Source organism: Miniopterus natalensis, chromosome 6 (assembly GCF_054644295.1).
Source record: "Miniopterus natalensis isolate mMinNat1 chromosome 6, mMinNat1.hap1, whole genome shotgun sequence".
Lineage (NCBI taxonomy): Eukaryota > Metazoa > Chordata > Mammalia > Chiroptera > Miniopteridae > Miniopterus > Miniopterus natalensis.
Window position 1 is genome coordinate 65,689,883 of NC_142086.1, and position 22,570 is coordinate 65,712,452.

The 22,570-nt window shown below is 39.6% G+C and overlaps 1 protein-coding gene and 1 pseudogene across 1 annotated transcript; both read right to left on the minus strand.

Annotated features, from left to right (window-relative positions):
• Positions 1–7: 7 nt before the first annotated feature.
• On the minus strand, positions 8–20,032 carry SAMD7 (sterile alpha motif domain containing 7). Its single transcript, XM_016202986.2, has 8 exons — positions 19,930–20,032; positions 17,738–17,864; positions 15,029–15,153; positions 11,641–11,719; positions 9,656–10,284; positions 8,535–8,656; positions 3,960–4,070; positions 8–199 (listed from the first exon to the last, which is right to left on the minus strand). Exons 1-8 carry the CDS (start codon positions 20,030–20,032, stop codon positions 8–10), a joined length of 1,488 nt encoding a protein of 495 aa, XP_016058472.2.
• LOC107529518 (keratin, type I cytoskeletal 18 pseudogene) lies at positions 15,471–16,857 on the minus strand (annotated as a pseudogene).
• Positions 20,033–22,570: the final 2,538 nt, after the last annotated feature.

Genomic DNA, 22,570 nt, shown 5'->3' on the forward strand with positions numbered 1-22,570 from the left:
GAGGGTTTTAATTTCTCATACCGTCTCGCTCGACTCCTTTAGGAATTATATCCTGGGAACAGGCACTGTCCAATGTATCACCCCAGGAGTTAAAATCCAGAAGAGGGGGCGTATCTGCTGGCTGATCAAATGCTTGTTTTGTATGAGTAGGAAGTGAAAACCTTTTCTTGTAGAACATACTTGCCACATGCTGAGACACCTTTGAAGACAAAATAATTATAGTAATTAAGTCTATGAATTCTTTCAACAACCCGGCGTACTCTGCTTAGCCACCGATGGCAGGGAGGCTGAGGTAATTTCAGGTATGGGCATCCAGATAGTTGTGGGGTTCACGAGTCTAGGACACAGTGGGCTTTTTCTTTCTCTTGGATTCATAGTGTTCACTGCGGTAAAACTGGATATCAAGGGGGTAGCAACTTTCTAGTTCCCTAGTTTTGCTGTGGTTCATCTGCATACACAGTTATTTCACTCTGAGTTCATTCCACCTTTCCCACTTCAATGATCCCACAAGAGGTCCCACAGACACCCCACTCCACCTTCTCCAGCACCCAGCTGGGCCTTCTCCTGGCTAAGGGCTGGAATTCTTTGGGCAATCTCAGCGCACAGCTGGCCTTCAGCAGACTTTGCGTTGAGACAGAAACGGAGCTGTTATGGGACTTGGTGCCCCAACACTAATCATTGGGCTCCTACACAAGACCCTGAATGGGACCCAGGAGATTTCTGTAGTGCTCACATTGTCACAGCTCAAATCCAGCGTCCTCCATTCTCAAATATCAGTAACTTTTTTTCCCTGCCCCTTTCTTTATATGCTCAGCTCAGGCCCACCCGGAGAAAGGTTTCCTTCTTCTTAGCAGGCTCTCTGATGGAATGTTGCCTTTGATCCCTATTTTGGAGCCTGAGACTTTGTTACCTTACCCACAAAGATATCTTGTCTAATAAACTCCTGCCTGCTCACCTCCTAAGTCATCCAGAGGTTACTCAGAATCTCCCAATTCTGCTGCTTCGGTTGGACTCCTGGAAATCCCCAATCCCAGGGATTCTACCACTGTTCTGTTTGGTTGAATGTCTGGCATCAGCTGGACCCCCCCTTCTATGGAAGCCCTGTCCTGTTAATTCTGGCAGATGGGCATGGATCTAACAGCTCAGCTGGGCTTCATGGAAGCACTTATACCTATCAGATGGGAGCATAACAAATGACTACAGCCCCATGAAAATGATGTAGGGGGTAATGCTAACAGCAGGTGAGAAGATAAAGAATGATTTGAAGTTGACCTCTCTGACATTATAAGGTCAAAAAAACAACAAAACTCCAAAGGAATAAGTCAGAGCCAAAGTAAAAACCACGTAGTGTAATTTAAGTATGCCAAGAGATATAGTGTCCTCACTAAAAAATAAATCATTTAAAAGTGAATACCATATTGTACCATTGTACCAATGTTAATTTTTTAGTTTTGACAAATGTGCCACATCATGTAAGATGTTAACATTAGGAAAAGCTGAGTGAACTTCCTGCTATCTTTGCATCTTTTCTGTATCTCAAATTATTCCAAAAAAACACTTTGAAAAAGAATAACAATGGAAATATTAAAGTATTTGCATTATAAAGGACTTCTTTACTTTAAATATAGGCAGATAAAAATGGTTTTTGAAGGACATTTTGAAATCTTAGATCCTGGCATAAACATGCAGTATAAAAAGATGCCCTGTATAAATTCTGGGAAAAATTAGCTGATGCTTCTTGGATTCACTTTTAGAAAATTCATTCTTTCAACAAATAATTTTTGACCTCTTATGGATCTTGCATATTCTAAGCATACGTCAGTCAATAAAACAAATGAAGATCTCTGCCCTCATCGGATTCTTGCATTAGCCTTCCAATTGTTCTAGTGGGGACGGGGGGAATCAACACTAAACATTAACATAATAAATAAATTATATTGTATGATTGAAGATGATAGGTGCTATGAGGAAAAAAAAAGAGCAGAAAATAGGGATAGGAGTAGTATGCATGAGCTGGGCTGTGTACAATTTTAAATAGGGTGATCAGAGCAAGCCTCACTGAGAAGGTAGAGGGGGCAAAGCATGAGGCTCTCAGGGGGAAGAGCATCCCAGGCAGGAGAAATGGCCCTATGGTTGAGCATGCCTCAGGCAGCATCCAGGGGTGAGCGGGCAGAAGCAGTAACTGTGGAGGAGAGGGGCAGTTGAGATGAGGAAGGTAAAGGTGGTGGTGGGTGGGGGGGAGTGCAAATAATGTAGGACTTTGGTTTTTACTCTGAAGGAAGTGAGGAGATATTGCAGACTTTTGAGCAGAAGAGTGACATGGTCTGTTATGTACAGTGACGCACTGCATAACAAGAGGTTTTAGTCAACAACGGACAGCATATACAATAGTAGTACCATGAGATTATAATGGAGCTGAAAATTCCCATCACCTAGTGATGACATGGTCATTGTAATGTTGTATTGCTCACATGTTGGTGGTGATGCTGGTGTAAACAAACCTGATGCAATGCCAATTGTGTAAAATTGTAGCATATATAATTATGTACAGTACAAAATGCTGGATAATGATAATAAATTACTATTTACTGGTTCATGTATTTACTATACTATACTTTTTATCATTATTTTTAAATTTTAAAAATGTATTTATTTGAGGGGGGGAGAAAGAGAGAGAGAAATAGAGAGAGATCGAAGTATTGTTCCACTTATTAATGCATTTATTGGTTGAGTCTTATTTGTGCTCTGATCAGGATTGAACCTGCAACCTTGGCATTTTTTTTAGAGTTTACTATTTCTACTTATAGAAAAGTTTCCTATAAAACTGTATGTCTGTGTTTTGGTGGCAGCAACCTCATACATCTTGTGTTTACCGAGTCTCTTCATTGCACCATTTTCTCTTGTGTTTGATTTAATCTTTTGTTTGTGTAATAACATGCTATACAGGCTTGTAGCCTAGGAGGAATAAGCCAGGTCATACAACCTGGGTGTGTAACAGGCTATATCATCTCAGTTTGTGTAGTGCATTCTATACTGTTCACACAGCTAAATTGCCTGATGACGCATTTCTCAGATGTATCCTCATTGTTAGCTGTGCATGACTGTATTAGAAGAATAAGTCTTGACTGTTTTGTGAATAAACTCTGTCTGGGCAAGGGCAGAGCAGGGAGAACAGTTAGAAAGCTAATGCAGGACTCCAATGAGAGATGGTGGTGCCTTAGATCAGAGTGAACAGTGGAGATGGTGAGAGGTAGTGTGCTAGAGCTGACATGTTCCAGTCTTGAGAGTCAGTTGTCAAATTTTTAGGAAGTTTGAAAGCCAGTTGCTAAATATGCCATTATTAAAAATTAAATTATATAAACTTACAATTAAATACATTATATTATAATATTGAATGTAAATGAATAAAAATTGAATTATATAAATTTACAATTAATATATTATTTTGAAAACTAAAGTAATAAATACCTAAAACTCATCACTTCTTAACTGTCTTTACCTAATTCTCTTACTATTATCATTTACTACTATCTCTACTGCCAAAGTTATTTGTGTCTATTCTATCCATATGGCACTTTAAAATGGGGTGCTGCTGTGCATCTCTTCCCAGCTCTGTATCCAGTGACATTACACTAAGAGTCTGCCAGCCATGGTGGGAGTGTTTACACTACAGAAATTGACAGATGCTACAAATCTGGGTTCATTTTGTTTTTAAAGAGAGCTGGTTGTTAAGCACCAGCACACCACTTTGTGCCTTCCCAACTATACCTAAGAATATGTGCTACGACCCATCCAATGTTTTCAGGTTCTCTCACTTCTATCATGTTCCCGCTCACAGAGGGAAAAAGCTAATAAAGAGGTTAAGTAGGTATTATGGATATTACAACAGAATAAAAGTAACATATTTCTATTAAGCTTCATACCATTAGTACATATTTAGCTATGAAAAACCTGCATACCTGCGATTGGATCTTTAGTGCTGGCCCTAGCTTTAATCCCAAAGTGCTTCGAAGATGCTCCTCTGTGAGTAATGGCAATGTTTCTCCATCAATTGCATGATCTTTAAATACCTTAGGAAACACAAAAGGTGTTAACTTTGCCTCAATGTCTTTTTAAAAAAATTGTTTTATATACAGATATTTTAGTTTTGAAGGAAACATTAAGACTGCTGGGGGAATGACACAAAATTTTACAAAGTTTCTTATTTCAGTTACTCTCTCTTCTGAGTCCCAGTAGCACATTGTGCTCTCTAATAACTCTTGGAGTATATTATAATTCTCTGTTTATAGAAGTCAATTCTAGCCTGCAGTAGTTAATATTTCAGGGCAGGCCTATGTCTCATTTACCAATGTTCCTATAATACAGTGGCTAGAACATAGTAGAAGACATGCAATAAACATTGCTGGACAAATCAATGAATGAACAAATAGTCTAAATAAAGGGATATGGGTAAAAACTGTCACAGACAAATTTCACCTCTCACATTTACAGGTGCACTGCGTCTTGTGCACTGCCTTAGCTGAATGGTAGACGGAGGAGAGGAAATTGCAGGTGGGAGCTGTCATGCTGGCCTTTCCAACAGGGCCTGTTGTTCTGACCATGCAATGGACGTAACCATGCCTTCCTTTCTTCCAGAAACTAGGAAGGCTGCTGGTGGAGAAAGGTTCCAGACAAATAAGGAGATGGGGGGCGGGAAACTGAGCAGGTTGGTAGTACTATAATTTTATAATCCAACTTCAACCTGTTTGGCAATCCTATATTTACTGATGAACTTTCTCTTCTTTCTATTTCAAGCTTTTTTCACAATCCTCAAACTTTAGATGTTACATAATCCTCCCTTATTTTTAACAGATCATATAACTGTCTAATTAAAAAACACACACCCAGAAACCAGTAGATAAGAACTTTCTCTAATTCTAGCCAACAAACCTGGACACTCATATTTTCTCCTCTGTCTTGACATGTGGAAGAGGGGTCCCTCACTGCCGAAAAACAATCAATCTCTCCACGTATGCTGTGGGTCCTCACCCCTCCCACATCAGGGTCTCACTCAGTAAATAATCCCCTCTCTGGCCTTCAATCTCTCCTCCTTGGCTGGCTCTTTCCCTTTGGCATTTAAGCAAGACTCCACCATCATAAAACAAGCACTAATAATAATGAAAATACACAAACGCTTCCTCACTCCACTTCTAGATACTGCCCCATGTCTCTCATTCCCTTTATAGCCCAGTTTCTCAAAAGAGTTGTGATGTTCTGTTTCCATGTTCTTACTTCCCAGTTATCCCTCAGTCTCAAGAAGTCTGACTTCTGTCCCTGTCTGTCCATCAAACCTGCTCTCCTCTGGGTCCCGGGTGACTCTTTTGTTTCTAAACAAATATCCATGTTTCCCATAGATATTTGTCAGTCTTCATATTTCTGATGCTTGTGGCTGCATCTGACATTGTTGGCTACTCCTTCATGAAAAATGTCCTTCCCTTGCTTTCATGAGGCTTGTCCCTCCTGGGTAAGCCTCTGCCCTCTCCTTTGCATCACCTTTGTGGCTACAGTTTCTTTATCTACCCTTGTGTGTCAGAGTCCCTTAGGCATCTGACCCAAGACCTCTTTGTTGTTCCTGATTTGTCCCAGTCTCTCTCCGGGCTTCAGTGAGTGTCTCCCTATAGGCTCTCTAATGTATATCTAATGATGGAAACCAATGATGGCAATTCTGTCTCTTAGATGGGGTATTTACTGGCCAGCCCCACTGTTTCTACCCTGAATCAAATTCCACTGTTGCTCATCTGAGGAGGCTTCCCCACTAGTCTGGCCACCTTCAACCTATTTTCATTAAAGTAACCTGAGTGACCCTTCTGAAATATAAAGTTAATCACGCCACTTCTACTTAAAACTTCAACTGTCTCCAGGATAAAGTCACAGTCCATTGCTGGGCCTTCAAGGCTCTTTGTGACCTGGCCTCTTCTCCTACTCCAGTCTTCTGTCTTGCCATTCTCACCTCTCCCACCTTAGCCCTGGCCCTCTCTGGGCCACTAGAAACTGCTTTCAAAATCCAACTATTTACTACTCTAAATTATCTCTGGCTCCTAGTCCTTGCCTGGAAATTCCTCCTTTGCTCAAAATTCCTCCTTTGCCTCTCTCCTGCCTCACTCCCTTCCTCAGCTGGTAAACTCACTGTGAGGTCTCACTTGTGATGCCTCTTCCTGTAGGAAGCCATGAGCCCCCCTGTGTGTTTCTACCATGCACATGCCTGCCCTCGCACAGCACAGTCACTCTGAGGTGGAATCCCTTGCTAGTGTCCGTCTCCTGGACTATAAGCTCCCTGGGAAGAGGAACCATGTTTGTCTTATTTCTGCTGTGTGTTCCAGGCCTGGGAGGACATGCCACAGGTCCAGCTGAAAACTGGAATCTTCTTGGGAAGCTTCTGTACCAGGAACTTTGTGTGCTCATATATTTGACTTATTTACAAAATTTATTTATTAACTAATTGTTTCTTTTCCTATTTTATTAAGCAAATCATAGAATGGCTAATATAAATTAACTTAATTTGGGCCAAAGCAAGAAAATTGATAGTTTGGGTTAGTCTTGTAGCCTTCTCTTGGGAAAATGGATGATCTCTCTTAGGTTTTTTGAAATAAAAAGAATAACTTAAGGATCTCTTTTACCACCTTTAAGAACTCCTAGGGGCTCTTGACTAGAAACCATATGACCCAATATCCTCAATGTAGAGTAATTATAATAGAAAGAGCTAGATTTGTAGTCATATACACATTTTTCAGGTACTTACTCTTTTAGCCACCTTGATGTCAATTTTATTTAGCTGCAAAATAGGGTTAATATCTTTTTTGCGGAATTATGGTACAGATTAAATTTAAAAGATAATCTATAAATGATGTGCTTAGTACAGTGCCTCACATATAGCTAACCGAACAAGGAATAGGCATTATTATTATGATGTTTTATAGATGAGAGAGCTACATAGGAAAGGTGGGAGGGAATAGGCTTTAATGAGGAAACAAGAGCAGGACTTGATCCTAAACATATTTATTTCTACTTCTTGGGGTGTGGTAGGGAGCACTGACATCCTGTTGGTGAGAGATAACAAGTCAGCAAAGTTTGCGTATTCATGTTTATGTGACTTCCATGTACCCACAAGAGGGCATTTGGGCTGATCAGGTTTGAAATGCATGTAACATTATTTTTTCCAAGAGTGGTTATTATAAACTGCACTTTTATGACTGATTAATAATAATGAGAGTACAAACAGATTCAATCCATCAGAAGTCAGCAATAAAAAAAAAGAAGTCAGCAAACACACGTACATTATACAGGAGGTTGCTTGTTTCTGGCTAATATAATGATTAAATTAGCATTTATTGAGTAGTTACAAAGTGCCAAGCACTCTATTGTTTACAACAATCCTTTGAGAGTGTATTATACTGTGCCCAGTTTACAGATGAAAAAACTGAGACACAGAGAAAAGAGAGGCAACTTATCTTAGATCACATGTCCAGAAAGTGGAAAAGCTAAGATTTGAATTCGTACTTTCTGGTTTCATAAGGAACAGTGTTAGTTACTGCTTTATATAACTTGTTCTATAAGTCTCATAAACAGAACAAAAAATTAAAAAGAATTAACAGCATTACATGAAGAAAAATATTCTCAAACCAAGATCTGAAAAAAAATATTTCTTATATCAGTTAATTATGATGTTAAATCATAATGTCCTTTTCTTGCTTTTATTTCCTTTAATATATAAACACATACATTAAGACAATGATACCAGATTTAGTAGGCACATTGTTGCTTGAAATTCTGTTATCAAATCACTTGAAAAAGTAAACTATTTTCATGAAGATGTAGCATTGACATAAACTTCAAAAAGTTGCCAACCCATGATTTTTGTCACCAGTTTTCCCATATGAATGAAATTAGTCTTCATTCCAACTGTCCTGACATAATTGTAATTTTTAAGAATGTAGTATTTATCTACTAGATCGAATTATATATGACTATGGAGTTTTTTATATTGTCCTAGCATGAATATAGAATTTAAAAACAGTTTAAAAAAAAACAAAAACAAACAGTTAATCTCCAGATTTTCAGATCTATTGCCTTCTTGTCCTTTTTAAAATAAAGTGTGTATTTTCATTACCTATTATGAGCAGCCTAAAACTTCTGGTAGAGAGTTTATGTGCCGCCCAAATGTTTGTTTACGGATGAGTAGGGGAGGTAGCTGACATTTCTCATTCTTTTTCATCTCTGGCCTCTGAATCCCCTCACCTGGAGAGAATTCCCACCTCTCAGGAATCTTGATGGAACAGAAACCAAAGCCAGACATGGTCTTTCCCAGCTGGGCATGGGCACGGGACCCCAGCTCTACCAAAGAGAGGCTCCTGTCCCAGGGTAGCCAATGCCATAAAAAAGGGGAAGATATTTAGGAATCCTCTCTGGGGGCAAAATGCAAGTTTGACTGAACTCATTATAGAGGAAATATATTTCACAGTACCTTACTTCCATGAAAATACTTAAATTTAGGTCACCTGAGCGTAGTCTGAACAGCCCGGCAGGCCACTGATGAAGCTGTGCACATCACTCACGGTCCATTTCTGAATATCTTCATCCAAAGACAGAGTCTCCCCACTTGTAACCAGTACATGTGTTCCTTTAAATTGGAAAGGAAATTATTTTGTGGAATAACATTTCCTGGGGAAAGGGGGGCCCTAAGAGCACCATTTTTTGTACAGTTACATTACCTTCCTCATGTTTTATTACCACAGAGTGATCCCTTTGTAGAGATCTACATGTAAACTCCTTAAAAGGTATTAAGAGTTATTGAGAGATGTTTTCGAAAAGCTTAGCTGCCTCCTTTCTTTTCTTCCTCTGAAAATCTTTAATGACAGCACTATCTTAAGTAAACAAAGAAGTTCAGAGTGGCTTCTCTCAGATCCAACAGAAATGCCCTGTGGATTTCATTCTGCAGATTAATACCACTGTGTCCTATGACATTTTGTGATTTATCATGCTATCTAGGTGACATGGGGATTTAGCTGCATCTTCATCAAAATGGTAATTCACACTTTGTAAGGGAAGCAGTTTGGTGGCTAGATCATGACCTCCCCCCCACCCCATCCCCAATCCCTGTGTTTTAAAATATTTTTATCTAAAGAAGTTCTAGAAAACCAAAACTTCAGTGTTTTGAGGGGAGTAGTGCGTTTATACTTTTAGATCAGGGGTATCATTAGCAGTAATGGGCACTGAAAGTTAATGCTTCTGTTTGTCTATTTTTTTTACACTTAAATACAGATAGAATTCATACTTTTAAGCAAGGAGCCTCTGTATTTTGTGTTGAAGAAATTAACAGCCAACTTAATTAAAATTGTAATGAAAAATTTTGGTAGGTTTTCCCATCCTTCATACTTGCCTTCCTAACCTTTGCTGTAAACTCTCTACATAGCAATACTCAGAGGTGAGTTTCACTGATATGGCTTCTTGGAACTAAAGTAATAAAGTGACTTCAAGGAGAGGTAATTCTAAATAGGATTAAGAAAAGGAAAGATAAAAGGTAGCGTGATGGCTTTAGTTCACTATGCAACTACTTAAGGACTTGAGGACTTGTGGTTCATGAGAATCTGCCATTGCCCATGGGCTCCTGGATACCCACCTGGCAAAGATGGTTGAGGAACTGGAAAGTAAACGCCATTCTTTTCACCACAGGCTGCCAAAACCTGCTCTGAAACCTTCCCTCTCCCACTGTCCCAGGCCTTTGCTTCCATCGGAGCGCCATGAGCTCCCCAGGGTTTTCTATGGGTGAGCTCCAACTCTCCACAGGTATTGGCAAGGGCCGTAGTTGGTTTCTCGTTGATTTCACTTGACTTCTGGTTGTTGAAAGCTTCGGTTTCTGGGTCTTTTGCATACTCATCCCCTTCATAGGGAAACACATGAACCTGGCCTATGGGTTTTTCTTCTGCTTGACTTTTGGAACTTTCAGTATCACTGTCTAGAACTTTCTGATTCCCTGCACCTCTCCTGAGACGACGACATTTCTGACCCCAGCCCTCTACACAGTGTGGACCAGTTGCCACTAGCATGGGATTTCCATGAAGACTTCTCATGGAGCGTCTGTGCAAATGCAGGTCACTGGCAGGGAGCATGCTCCTGCCATGGTGGGTGGTTGGGCCAGTGGAGATACCATAGCCATAGAGGAATGGTATCCCCAAGCCTGCTAATCCCTTGGGATTCACTTGTTCTATTTTCCTTTGCTGGTAAATTGCATGCATTTCCATTTCCATCCTAAAAACAAAGCAATGCATTTTATACAACTCAAGAAAACCGTTAGAAATATAATTTTGTGGCGATGGAAGGAAACTTGACTTTGGATGGTGAACACACAATACAATATACAGATGATGTATTATAGAATTGTACATTTGAAACCTATATAATTTTATTAACTTCTGTCACCTGAATAAATTCAAAAATATTTTAAAAAAAGAAATATAATTTTAATGGCCCTCTGCCTTCCTTAAGATAGTACCTCTATTTTTCTTATGAGTCTTCACACTATTTATGTGAAGTTTGTTGGATGGAAACAAGAATCCCCTACCAAGCCACTGAGAAGGAGAGTTTGGGGTAGGTCTGAGGGTGAAAGGCATGGCTGACTCTCACAATGGAAGTCCAAGGTCAGTCTATAGAGACTTACCTCTAACAGATCTGACAAATTTAACAAGTTTGCTTATAAAATTTATATACATTTTCACTATAAATTAACAATGCAGCACCGGGTATTTTCTTGCCAGAGATTAATCCTCAAAGAAACTAAAGTTCTGGAAGAGGCTTTTAAACTTTGCCATGCAATTTTAGTGGGACTCAAGAACTGCAATAAGTCAATGCAAGTTTCAACTATTACAAATTACCGCAAGCAGCAGGGGTTGGGGCAGGAGGAGGAGAGGGGAGAACTTGGTGTTTTTGCTTCCTTTACTTTGCTTATTGGTCATCGCGTGGGCCCCTTAGGTTCAGTGATGAAAAAAATTCACCCCGATGCCTTCTTTCCCCCACAGGCCATCCCCTAGTCATTACTGCTATCTTCCCTTTCTCCTGAAGGCCACAGTTGGGTTGACATGGGGGGCTGCCTGGGCTCTGCTGGCGTTGTCTAAACTGGGATTGGCAAACTTGGCTCCTATCTTTGGGCAGGACTGAAGTCATTTAAGACAAAAATGCAATATGAATTTCAGAGGACTCACAGCTAGGCATTTTAATTATGAGACACTGACACACTATTACGGTCTATAAATTTAGCCTCACTTTGTAATTTCTAATCTTGCTTTTATCCTTAATCAACCTGTGTAGATATGTTTCTTTTTTATAATATCCTTGAAATATTTTTATAACTAATTATAAGTAATCAGAGTGTGTGTGCACATATCTATATATAGAGATACATATATAGATACATATAAATTCATTCAGAGTGTATATATACACAAATATAACTTCATATGCAAATACAACTATATACAAATATAATAAATTAATGAATGTATATATAAAACTATGTGTAGCTCTATCTATTTACCTATCTATCTAAAACAAATGAATGAACAAACAAGTGAATGAATAGAAAATAAATAAAGCAACACCTTACTTTACCTGGCAGTATGCTGCCTTTGAATCATTTCATTCCTTCTGGCCATTGTCTTTAAGGCTTCAGGTGGTAAAATGCCCCAACCTTGAAAAAGAAAATCGCCACCCCACCCCACAAACAGATTAATAACATTCACTTGCAAAGAATAAAACAGAGGATAATGGTTACAACAGTATTTGCAAAACACAGCCAGCTGAGCCCAATGTGGGAAACACTACCACTGCTCGCTAGCATCTTAGGGTCACGTTGGTGAGGGCATCATGGTAACACTAGATCTTTTCTTTTCTTTTCTTTAAGGATGGGTCTCCTAATTGGTGACATTTCCTGTCATCTTTCAAAAGGAAAAAGATGAAATAAACTGTGGATCTCTTGATCTCTTGTTTTTGAAGTAAAAATTGATAGCTTTTTTTTTGCTTTGGTACAAAAGGAATTAATTGACCTTCAAAAAAAATGTAACTAAGTGCTTTCTGATGCACCAAAGTCCCTGGAAATAAATGCCTGAGTTAAAGATAAAATATATAGGTCTCCATGTGGGCGCTTTGGTGTATCTGAGGAAAAGACTTTTTCTGAAGCTGTTTCAATGGAGGTGGGTAGCAATGGTATTCTTTGTTTTTGTCAACCTTCTAAAATGTCTTGAAATAATGGGAGCATAACCAGAATTCAAGGCTCTATTCTTGCCTAGTAACTTCACACTATATTGATTTTTTTTCTTTATCTGAACTCCTAATGCACTTAGACTCTATACTGGTGCTTCTGAAACCATCTATGGTGAGAGCATTTTTTTTCTTTTTAAATTTTCAACCCATCATGGACCAATGCTTTTTAAAATACAATAAAATGATTTTTTAGAAAACTGAAATGAAAACAAGAACAAATACAAGCAAAATTATTTTTAAATCATTAGATTAATAGACATAAAAATGACCCTGTCAAATTTTTATAAAAGTTTCTAAACACTTTCTCTCTATTTATACATTTATTTGTACTAACATTTCACAGACTAGCACAGGTTCACAGAACACATTCTAGTAATAATAGAAACACAAATTGTACTTACTATACATAGCTTTGTTCAACTATATTTTCACTTATGTAAATCAGTTCCTCCCAAAAGGAGGGTAAGTATTATGAAGGCTAGAACTGCTTCTTATGCTTGCTCTATACTGAGCTAGTAGAGCTCATTAAACTATTAATAACTAAACCACACTATATCTTTTTTGAAGTTCTTTGTCATTTTTAAAAATCAGAAGTTAGATAAGGTGACCTCTAAATATCCTAGCTCTAAAGCTCTATATGTTTATAGCTGAGTGGCTTCCAGATATTCTCTTTAGTCAGCTAACATGCATGAATATGCCAGCTCATGGTGTACTGCCCAAGGATGCAGAGAAAGCCTGAGTAAGAAGTCCAGTGTAGAGAGCACAATTCTAATCATTTAGATTTTAGGACCTTTTGAAATCCCAGCCCAAGTTTCTTTCTCTTTTCCAAATAAGTGACCTCAAATTTAGTGCTAGTCTAGCTGTAACAAGTCACTCCCTACCTAATATCCCAATTTTTGAAATAGGCCCCTGTCTTAATTTCTATTTTGCTAGCTGACTTAGAAGCTCAGTTTCTATAGGACTGCGGCCCTATCTGGCTTTTGCTTACTTTCCTACACATCAGCCTGGAGGTGGGAAACCTGACCTATGTCCCTGGGACAGGTGATTAACCTGCCTACTTGTATCTAAATATTGACATTTTCTGAATTCTTCATCTCTAAGATGGACACTCTGAGTCTGTGGTCTATTTATCTGTTGCCTGTAACCATGGCTATAGATTTACTGGGTTCTTACTGCCATATGGAATAAGAATAAGCTTCCATCCAGAATAAGCTGTCTTATTTGGTCTTTGGGCCACTCCACTGTGGGTGTCCAGTTTCATATTTGATCTTTTTCTGGACACCCAATCTGACGGCAGTGAATCCATGCACTGTTGCAGCTCAAATCCAGACAAGCCAGTGTCTTCACTGGCCCTGGTACAAATTATATTTCTTCTTGGGTCAGGCTTTTCATTCACATTGTTCCTATCTATGAAGACTTGTTGGAGTTGGGAAGCAGGGACAAACAGAAACTCTTGAACGTGGCTTTGGGGAGATAAGATGCATCAGTTTGATCTTCAATATGGTGAGGAAATTCTCACCTCATAGTCTTTCTTGAGCCCCCACCAGTCATGTTTTCAGTTACCACTCTACTGAAATGGGCCTTAACAAGATCACCAACGACCTCCACATAGCTAAATCTAACCATATATTTTTAGTCCCCATTACTTGATCTGTGCATGGCATACTTGACATGGTTGCTCCATCTCTCCTTAAAAATTGTATTCCCTTTGCCTTCCAGGCCTCCATATTCTCCTGGCTTTCCTCCCACTTCACTTGTTGCTCCCTCTCTCTTCCTTGCTTGTTTCCCACATCTTGTCCACCCCGTTGGTGTGTCCCAGGGATCACTCTTTTAACTTCTATCCACACCCACTATATAGGTTATCTCATCTAGTCTCCTGTATGCTGATAGCTTCCAAAATTATCTTTTCAGTGTTTCCAGAAGTCCTCCCTGGCCTTCAGCTGCCTTCCTGACATCTCTCATTGATTGTCTACTAGGGATCTCAATTGTAATATGAACAAAAATGAACCTATGATATCTCTCCTGCCTCAAGATCTCTGCTCCTCTCACAGTATTCCTCAACTCAGTAAACAGCAACTTCACCTTTCTGATTGCTCAGATCAACACTCATGTCACCCTTAACACTCCTTCTCTCGCATCTCAGATCTAAACTGAGAAAATCCTGTTGTTTATGCCTTCAAAATAATTACAGAATTCAGTCACTTCTTACTATTCTTACTGTCACCACACAGGGCTAATCTATTATAATCTTTTGACTATTCTAATAACCCATTTACTCCCATCAGTTTATCCTGAGAACTTTGTCCTATTAAGTTTGTCCCCAAAGATCCAGCCAGTGTAGTCCTGGTAAAATATAATTCAGACCATGTCACTACCTTGTTCAAACTCATCAAAAGCTTCCTTCTCTTACTCAGGATAAAAGGCAAGCCCTCACTGTGACCTGTGAGGCCACATATAAACTTCCCCAAGCCCCTTTTAACTCTCAGATTTCATCTCCTCACGACCTCATCAGTTCCTTACATGTAAGATAAGACAAATAGTAATATTGCAGATTTTCATGTTATTCATCAGTAAATTTATGATTGGAGAAGTGAAGCAACTTACACTTGATCACGCAGTGGTGGAACCAAAATTTAAACCTAAATACTAACTGCACAAACTACAAGTGTAACTGCTACATCCTGCAGACATCCAGTTCACAGTGAATCCACAGATGAGAGCCATCGATTGCTCATACCTGAATAGACATGATTGGGCATCATGTTCGGCATATTTGCATTTGGTAGAACAGAGGATCCAAATTGGGATGGAACACAAAATTGTCTTGGGTCAGTTGAAGCTACAGTGAAAGGCAATATATCTCTAGGAAAAAGATATAAAATAGATAAAATGAGAATGGAATTGTACAAAATTGCCATTGCATAGGCAATGAGTTTTGTTTTGTTTTTGTTATATGGGATTCTATCATCTCTTCCCAAAATGAAGTATAAAAGTCCTATACTCTCTATTGGTTCAAGTTGAAATATGGTAAGAAAGATTAGGAGGAAGGACTACTAAGGACAATAACAGAGAAAGCAGGAAAGAAAATTTTTAGGGATGTCTGAAAGAAAAAATCTGATTTTCCATGACCAACATAGTGTTCTTTTAAAAAAAAAAAAATTTAATGATCTCTGAACTTTTTATTGGCCTCCTATTCCTCCCCCCCTCCAAAAGGTTTCCCACTTCAGATCTTTGGTATCATTGACCTCAGGCACTACTTTGCCATCTACAATTCTGTGGGTGATAGTGTTTTGGATGGATTGCCTGAAGTTGCTGTTGTCCAAGCTGTCATCAGGATGAAAGTCCTCTCCTTTTTCCAGCAGGCGGTGGCAGATGGTGATCTCAGCTTCCAGCCTGACCTTGATGTTCAGCAGGACCTCATACCCCTGGGGCTGGGGCTGTCCCTCTGACCCAGTATAGGCAAGCTCTGACTCCAGGTGCAGCAGAATCCCGTTGAGCTGTTCCATCTGCAGGGCATAGCACATCTCCACCTCTCTCAGGCTGTGTTCCAAGCTGGTCTTCAGATTTCTCATAGAATCCAGGCCGATCTCCAAAAACTGAACTGTATGTCTCAGCTCCATGAGTGTCATCTCAGCAGCTCCTATCTCAGTGGTCTGTGAAGTGACCACAGTGGTGCTCTCCTCAATCTGCTGGGACCAGTACTTGTCTAGATCCTCTTAGTTCTTCTGAGCCAGCTTATCATATTGCTCCCAAATGTCTGTCATTATCTTGCTGAGGTCCTGAGATATGAGAGCATCCAATTCCTCAGTCAACCCATAGTTGGCAATCTGGTTTCGTAGACCATTTACTTCTTCCCAGTGGTTCTTCTTTATAAAGAGCAGCTCCTTTTGAGAGTCTTGATCTCTGTCTTGTCTCTGGCTGCAGCCAAGTGATATTGTCATCAGTTACCTTTTGGAGACCATTGATGTCACTCTCCACAGACTGGTGCATGGCCAGCTCTGTCTAATACTTGACTCTGAAGTCAGCAGCAGCAAGGCCAGCATTGTCAATCTGCAGAACAATGAAGGCATTTTCTGCAGAAGTTGCAAAGATCTGAACCCTCACATCCTCGGTGGTTTTGAAGTAATGCCCACAGCCTTTGACCTGGGGTCTCTTCTTCTCCAGATGTTCCCAGAGTTTGCTCTCTAGTCTACAATTATCAGCCTCCAGGCTCCTTATCCACTCCAGGCAGAAAGCCAGGTGGTCATTCAGGCATCGCATAGTCTCCTCACCCCTATGCCTGCCAGGTCCCTAGACCCTCAGCTCATGAAGTGGAGACCCAGGAACTCAAGCCCCCAGCACCTGCATAGATTTTGGCCACACTGCTGGTCACCCTGGCTGGTGGCTGGGTGACTGCAGAGCCCAGAGTTTGGTAGTAAGTGGAGAAGCTGGGGTGGGTGCTGAGCTAGTGTTATCTGGGGAGAATGATGAGAGGCCAAGTCTCAGGATCCAGCCACCCCAACAAACTATTATGACCACAGTATTCTTTTCTCATTTATCGGAGATATTTTACTTGGGTTTTGCCATCTGGAACCAAAGTTTGACTTCCTAGGTGGATAATTTATTTATTTTGCCAAACTTCAGTAGTCTCTAGAAGTCAAATTTATTGTTCACACTCCATGAACAAGAATAAAGAACAGATTTTGACCTTTTCTTCAGAATGTCAAAATATTCTAAAGAAGGTAAGATAGGAAACTGCCAGAGTGTGCAAGGTAAGTACTGATGATGTCACTTTTAGAATTGTTCTATCACAGGAAATCCAGTTATTATGAACTAAATTGTGCCCCCCTAAATCCATATGTTGAAGTCCTAACTCACAGTGTGCCTGTATTTAGAAGTAAGACCTTTAAGACATAATTAAGGTTGAATGAGGGCAAAAGTGTGGCGCCCTAATCCAACAGGACCAGTGTCCTTTTAAGAAGAGGAAGAAACACCAGGAGGGCACATGTACAGAGAAAAAGGTCATGTAAGGACATGCAAGAAGGCAGCTGCCCGCAAGCCAAGGAGAGAGGTCTCACCACAAACCAACCCTGTCGACGCCTTGATCTAGGACTTTTAGCTTCTAGAACTGTGAGAAGTAAATTTCTGTTGTTTAAGCCACCTAGTCTGTGGTATTTTGTTATGGCAGCTCTCACAGACTCTACCAATGTTTGCACCTGCACAGTGCCTGTCACATAGGAAAAGTGCTTGTTAGCTATTAGCTGAGTGCGTCGAGCAGGCCTCAAAGGGAAAATGATGAGAAGTGTATTGAAAGGACAGCTGGCAGAGGATCTTGATGTGAATTACTGCGCCACTGTTCACTGATAAAACATTAGGCCATAAAACAACACTGGGGTTTAAATCATTCAAAAACTTAATGGTTATTCATGTTTTCCTTTGACCGTAATATTATTTTAGAAAGAAATACCTATCCACAGTAGGAGTTTCAAATGGTGAGGGAACCAGTGGGATCTTTTGCTGCCCTGATGCTGTCAATAAAGGGTTCATGGCCATCGTTGGATTTATCATCAATACCTCTCGCCACTGATGGAATTCTAAAAAGAACCAGATAAATATGTTAATAAATAACTCTACTTTTTGAGAACTCTTTGAATTCTTAAACGCAATGAACACTGTTCATATTTTTCCAACACTTGGGAAGACGAGCTGCACCAACCTTTCAGTTACACAAAAACCCCTCCATTGTAAGCACCCTGATACAACTGTGGAACTCAGTGTTTTACCCATGTGCCCTTGAAATTTCTGGCAGAATCCACAGGTAATAGCACACCACACTACAAGACTACAAGCAACAATAAAATTAAACCAGCCTTGCAAGATTCCAGAAATACCAACTTCCCTTCTTACAACTTATTTTGATTTGTATGTTTCCAGAGGTAAAAATGCATATACTCTCCCTATGCTTAATCTTTGGAAAAATATTCTCATTTAGTTGATAAGATTAAAACCAAAAAGAAGAGAAAAAAATCTTCTTAATTGCTAACAGTATATCTAATTAGAAATGATACAGGTTGAAAGCATGAGACTATTTAATTAGAACAAGTACCAAGTTATATTCAAACATTCATAAGCACAAGGATTCAAAACTTTATCTTCAGAGCCTAGTGATCAGAAAAGGAGACCCATGTTAAAGGAGTAAATTTTGCTTTACATTTTCTTGTTAATTATTAGTGTCCTTTGAATAATTTTAAATATTAAACAAATATGAGTCAAACAGGTCATTTTAGCTTCCCCTTCATCTTCAGTTGTCACTCAAAACAAACAAACCAAAACACAAAACAAAAAAACAAGATGCCTACAACTATATTTAAAAAAAAGGAAATTAGGAAAAAAAATTTGCTTTTCAAAGTAGTGATCTTTCATACTTTCTATTTTTCTTGTGTGCATATTTGATTTAAACTTTAAATAGTTAATACATATATATGATTCAATAACTAAAAATATAATGGTAGTTATATAAGCAATCACATCTTTAGATTCTTTATCAGACTTAAACCCACCGATCCAACTGAAAATTCAAATCCATGGGTCACTTAGCATTTGCTTTTGCCATGTATATATATGTTTTAAAGTTCTTTACATTGATTTATTTTCACTGTATTTTTGTAAGGATTAGAATAAAACTGTCTGCTGGGTGCCTGCCAGCCATGGTGAGAATGCCAACAAAGAATGCAGGCTGGGTATATGTCAGACATGGGCTTGCGGTTCTGGCAAGGACACTGCCCTGTGGCTTGAAGTCTCAGGTCCTCCACTGAGACTGGTGCACAGCCACCGTCTTCCCCTTAGTCTAGCACACAACAGAACAATGAGGGATATGACCTGGTGTTTCATTTTGAAACATTATCAACTTTGATTTCTGTCACAAATTGTCTTTTGAAAAAGTTTGAATTTACCAATGAATGAGATCCAGTCTTGAAATTATAAAATATAGTGCTCATCTTGCATTTTATGTGAGGCCTGGGACAAATCAGGAGGAAGGGATAGGAAGAAAGGGAGCAGTACAGAATTCCTCCAGAGCAAGGATTGCCTAGATGTCGACCACCCCTCTTCCTCACACACGCCAACTTAGGGCAATGCCATGAAGATTATTCACCCAAAGTAGATGAGACTGTCTTATTTGGGATTCCCCTTAAGCAAGCCTTGAGAAAAGAGCTTGAGTGCAGGTAGTTTATTTGGGAGGTGATCTCAAGAAGCCCACACGAGGGAGTGGGGAGGTGAAACCAGGAAAGGAAAAACCAGTAAGGGGTGAGTTACGTGTGAGTTACCACTGTGGGCAACTGGTGCTCAACACTGCTGGGGACCTTCTAAGAAACCTTGTGGTACACACCTCAGAAATGTTCCAATGAAAGACAAAGTGTTGCCTATTTACCAATCAATTTCTCTCAGCACACTTCTCCCTCGCATCTGGGTTATGCCTGATCCTGAACCAACAAACTCTGTGATGCAGGAGAAAGCCTTCAGACTGAGGAGTTAAGCGATGCAGGTGCTTGAGATAGAAAATGACCTTCATGGTTGCAGGTGAACTCAGATGTGGGCCAAGGGGATATGGGATAGCATAGCAACAGTGTCTATCTAGTGCAGTTGAGGCAAACTGGTTACCTTCTAGTGTCATTCCACTAGATAATCGGCACAGATGCTTTCCTTCTGGAGTGCCAAGTTCACCAGGCACAGGCATATTTCTATGAGGTCCTGTAGGGTCCATTGTCTGCAACAACACAGCAGAATTTTTTTTCAGTTAGGAATGTGTTCAGTGAAATAAGTAGGGAACACAAAGCTATTAGTCTAATGGAGATGAATAAATGAGGTGTCAGAGACAAGTCTCATCTAATTTAAATCTAATTTAAAACATTTTTGGTACCATACCTGTTTTGGATTCTATGGTTCTTGAGCCTGGCTTTCTCTCTTTTGCAATGTCAAGGGAGTTGAATGTAATCTATAAAATGTTGTCATACTTTTGATATGGTAGTTTATTATTTTTTAATCGATCCACCAAATTTTTAGTTAAAATGTAAATTATTTCCAACGTCTAGGGAAATATCCCTATGTCATGGAGGTCTCTGGGGAGGACAATGAGTCTTTGACATCTGCCACACCTAAGTGTTATGATTCTGGGCTCCACTTGGTTTTCTTAGTTTCTTTTCCTAGTTTCTTTTATGAGCAAGTGCTTCTTTACTTACCACTATCATATCTATTGCTGCCCAAATTTTCTTTAAAAACCCATTACCAGCCCTGGCTGATGTGGCTCAGTGGTCAGAGCATTGGCCTGCACACTGAATGGTTGAGGGCTCGATTCCTAGTCAAGGGCACATATCTGGGTTGCAGGTTCACTCCCCACCCTTGGTCAGGGTGCATGCTGGAGACAACCAGTTGATGTGTCTCTCTCACATCGATGTTTCTCTCTCTCTCTTCTCCCCTCCCTCCCTTCTTCCTACTTTCTGTGAAAAGCAATGGAAAAACTATCTTCAGGTGAGGAATAACAACAGCAAAAAAGAACCACTGCCTGGTGTTACAGACTGAATGTTAATGTTCCCTGACCCCCAAATTCCTATGTTGTAACCTAATCCCCAATGTGATGGTGTTTGGAGGTGGAGTCTTTTGGAAGCGATTAGGTCATGAAGGTGGAGCCCTCGTGAATAGGATTAGCACCCTTAAAAATTAGACACCAGAGATCTCCCTGGCCCTTCTGCCACACGAGGACACAGCAAGAAGATGCCCATCAATGAACCAGGAAGAAAGTCCTCACCATACACTGAATCTACTGATGCCTTCAGTTTGGACTTCCCCCATCCAGGGGATTTCTGTGTTTATAAGCCACCAAGACTACAGTATTCTGTTACAGCAGCCTGAGTGAACTAAGATACATTTTTCCCCATGTTATGCCTGTCATCTTTTGTTTGTCAAAATTATATATGTTAAGATTCACAGCAAAATTGAGCAGACAGTACAGAGAATTGCCATATACCTCTCCCCAAAACCAATTTGCCTTCCACAGCATGGTGCGTTCATTACAATTGATGATCCTACACTGACAAGTCACTATCACCCAAAGTCCACAGTTTACCTTAGGATTCAAGCTCAGTGTTATACATTCTACAGGTTTTGACAAATATATAATGACTTGTATGCACCATTATAGAATCTCATAGGACAGTTTCATCGACCTGAACCAAATTATATTTTAAAGCAACTACTATCAGGACACTTCCAAGGAAATATTTTGGGATTGACCAGATCTTTCCCTTCATCAGCCAGATAGATACTTAAAGTTCCAAATCTATGTTTCGGAGATATTGAGTCATAGGACCAACCCATGAGTTTTTATATACTAATTTTCACATTTTCTGGGTATCCTCTTTATTAAAAACAAAAAAACCCCCACAGGTAGACAAACCCCAAGGTCACTTTGCTATGGCAGATGAAATGCTCTTGAGTCAACGTGCAGACTGGGGTATCCGTTTTAAATGCAGAGCGTCTCCGGTAATCCCAAATGCGAGAGGGCGCTGGTGCTTAGGTTTGCATTCGGCTGGATTTCTCTGACCCAGAGCCCTAATCCGGGATGCCCAGCACTTTAGGAGGATGAGGGCTCCTTAATCTCTGTCTTCAGGCTCTTACCGTCAACAACTCCTTCAGGCAGCACATAGGCGACTTAGCTAGTGCTAATTCTGTCTCAACTGATTAGGGCAGTCGTAGTAAGACATGAACTTTATGAACTAAAGCCCTTGCCAGATCAGCAGATATTTGCTGAACGCTTGCCTGGAGCACAGCAGCCAGGTGCAAATCCGATTCTATTTCAGTTTCTCACTGGCTATACTATGACCGTTCATTAAAGTCAGAGCAATTTGAGTTTGGCCAAGCCTGATTTTGAGCAATTATACAAGAATATCTGTTGCATGTATGATGCATGAATTCTAGGATATATTTATTTTAAGTAAATAAAATTTTAAATAACTGCTGCATTTGGTAAGTTTTTACATTTAAAAGGAAGATCAGTATGATCAAGTGTTTCTGGGATTCTGAAAAAATAAATATAAATTCTTCAATTAAAATTAGAAGTGTCCTTAGAGGTCTTTTGTTTATCCTCAGTATCTTCACGTATTCACTATGTTAGATGTCCTATATTAATGTGAGTTCTGAAAAGCATATTAATGCTAAAGCATATTTCACACTTCCTTAGGTATATTTTAGTTTTTAAAAATAATACAGGGGAAATCATTTTTAAAATTAGGAAGGCTAAATAAAA

Excerpts from the sequence above, each read along its gene's own strand:
- SAMD7 (XM_016202986.2), bottom strand. The coding sequence starts at position 20,032 with ATGGACCCTACAGGACCTCATAGAAATATGCCTGTGCCTGGTGAACTT. Across the intron at positions 11,720-15,028 it reads GCCCAATCATGTCTATTCAG|GTTGGGGCATTTTACCACCT; the intron begins GTATGAGCAATC and ends TTCTTTTTCAAG. Across the intron at positions 8,657-9,655 it reads TCCTCAACCATCTTTGCCAG|GAACACATGTACTGGTTACA; the intron begins GTGGGTATCCAG and ends TCCAATTTAAAG.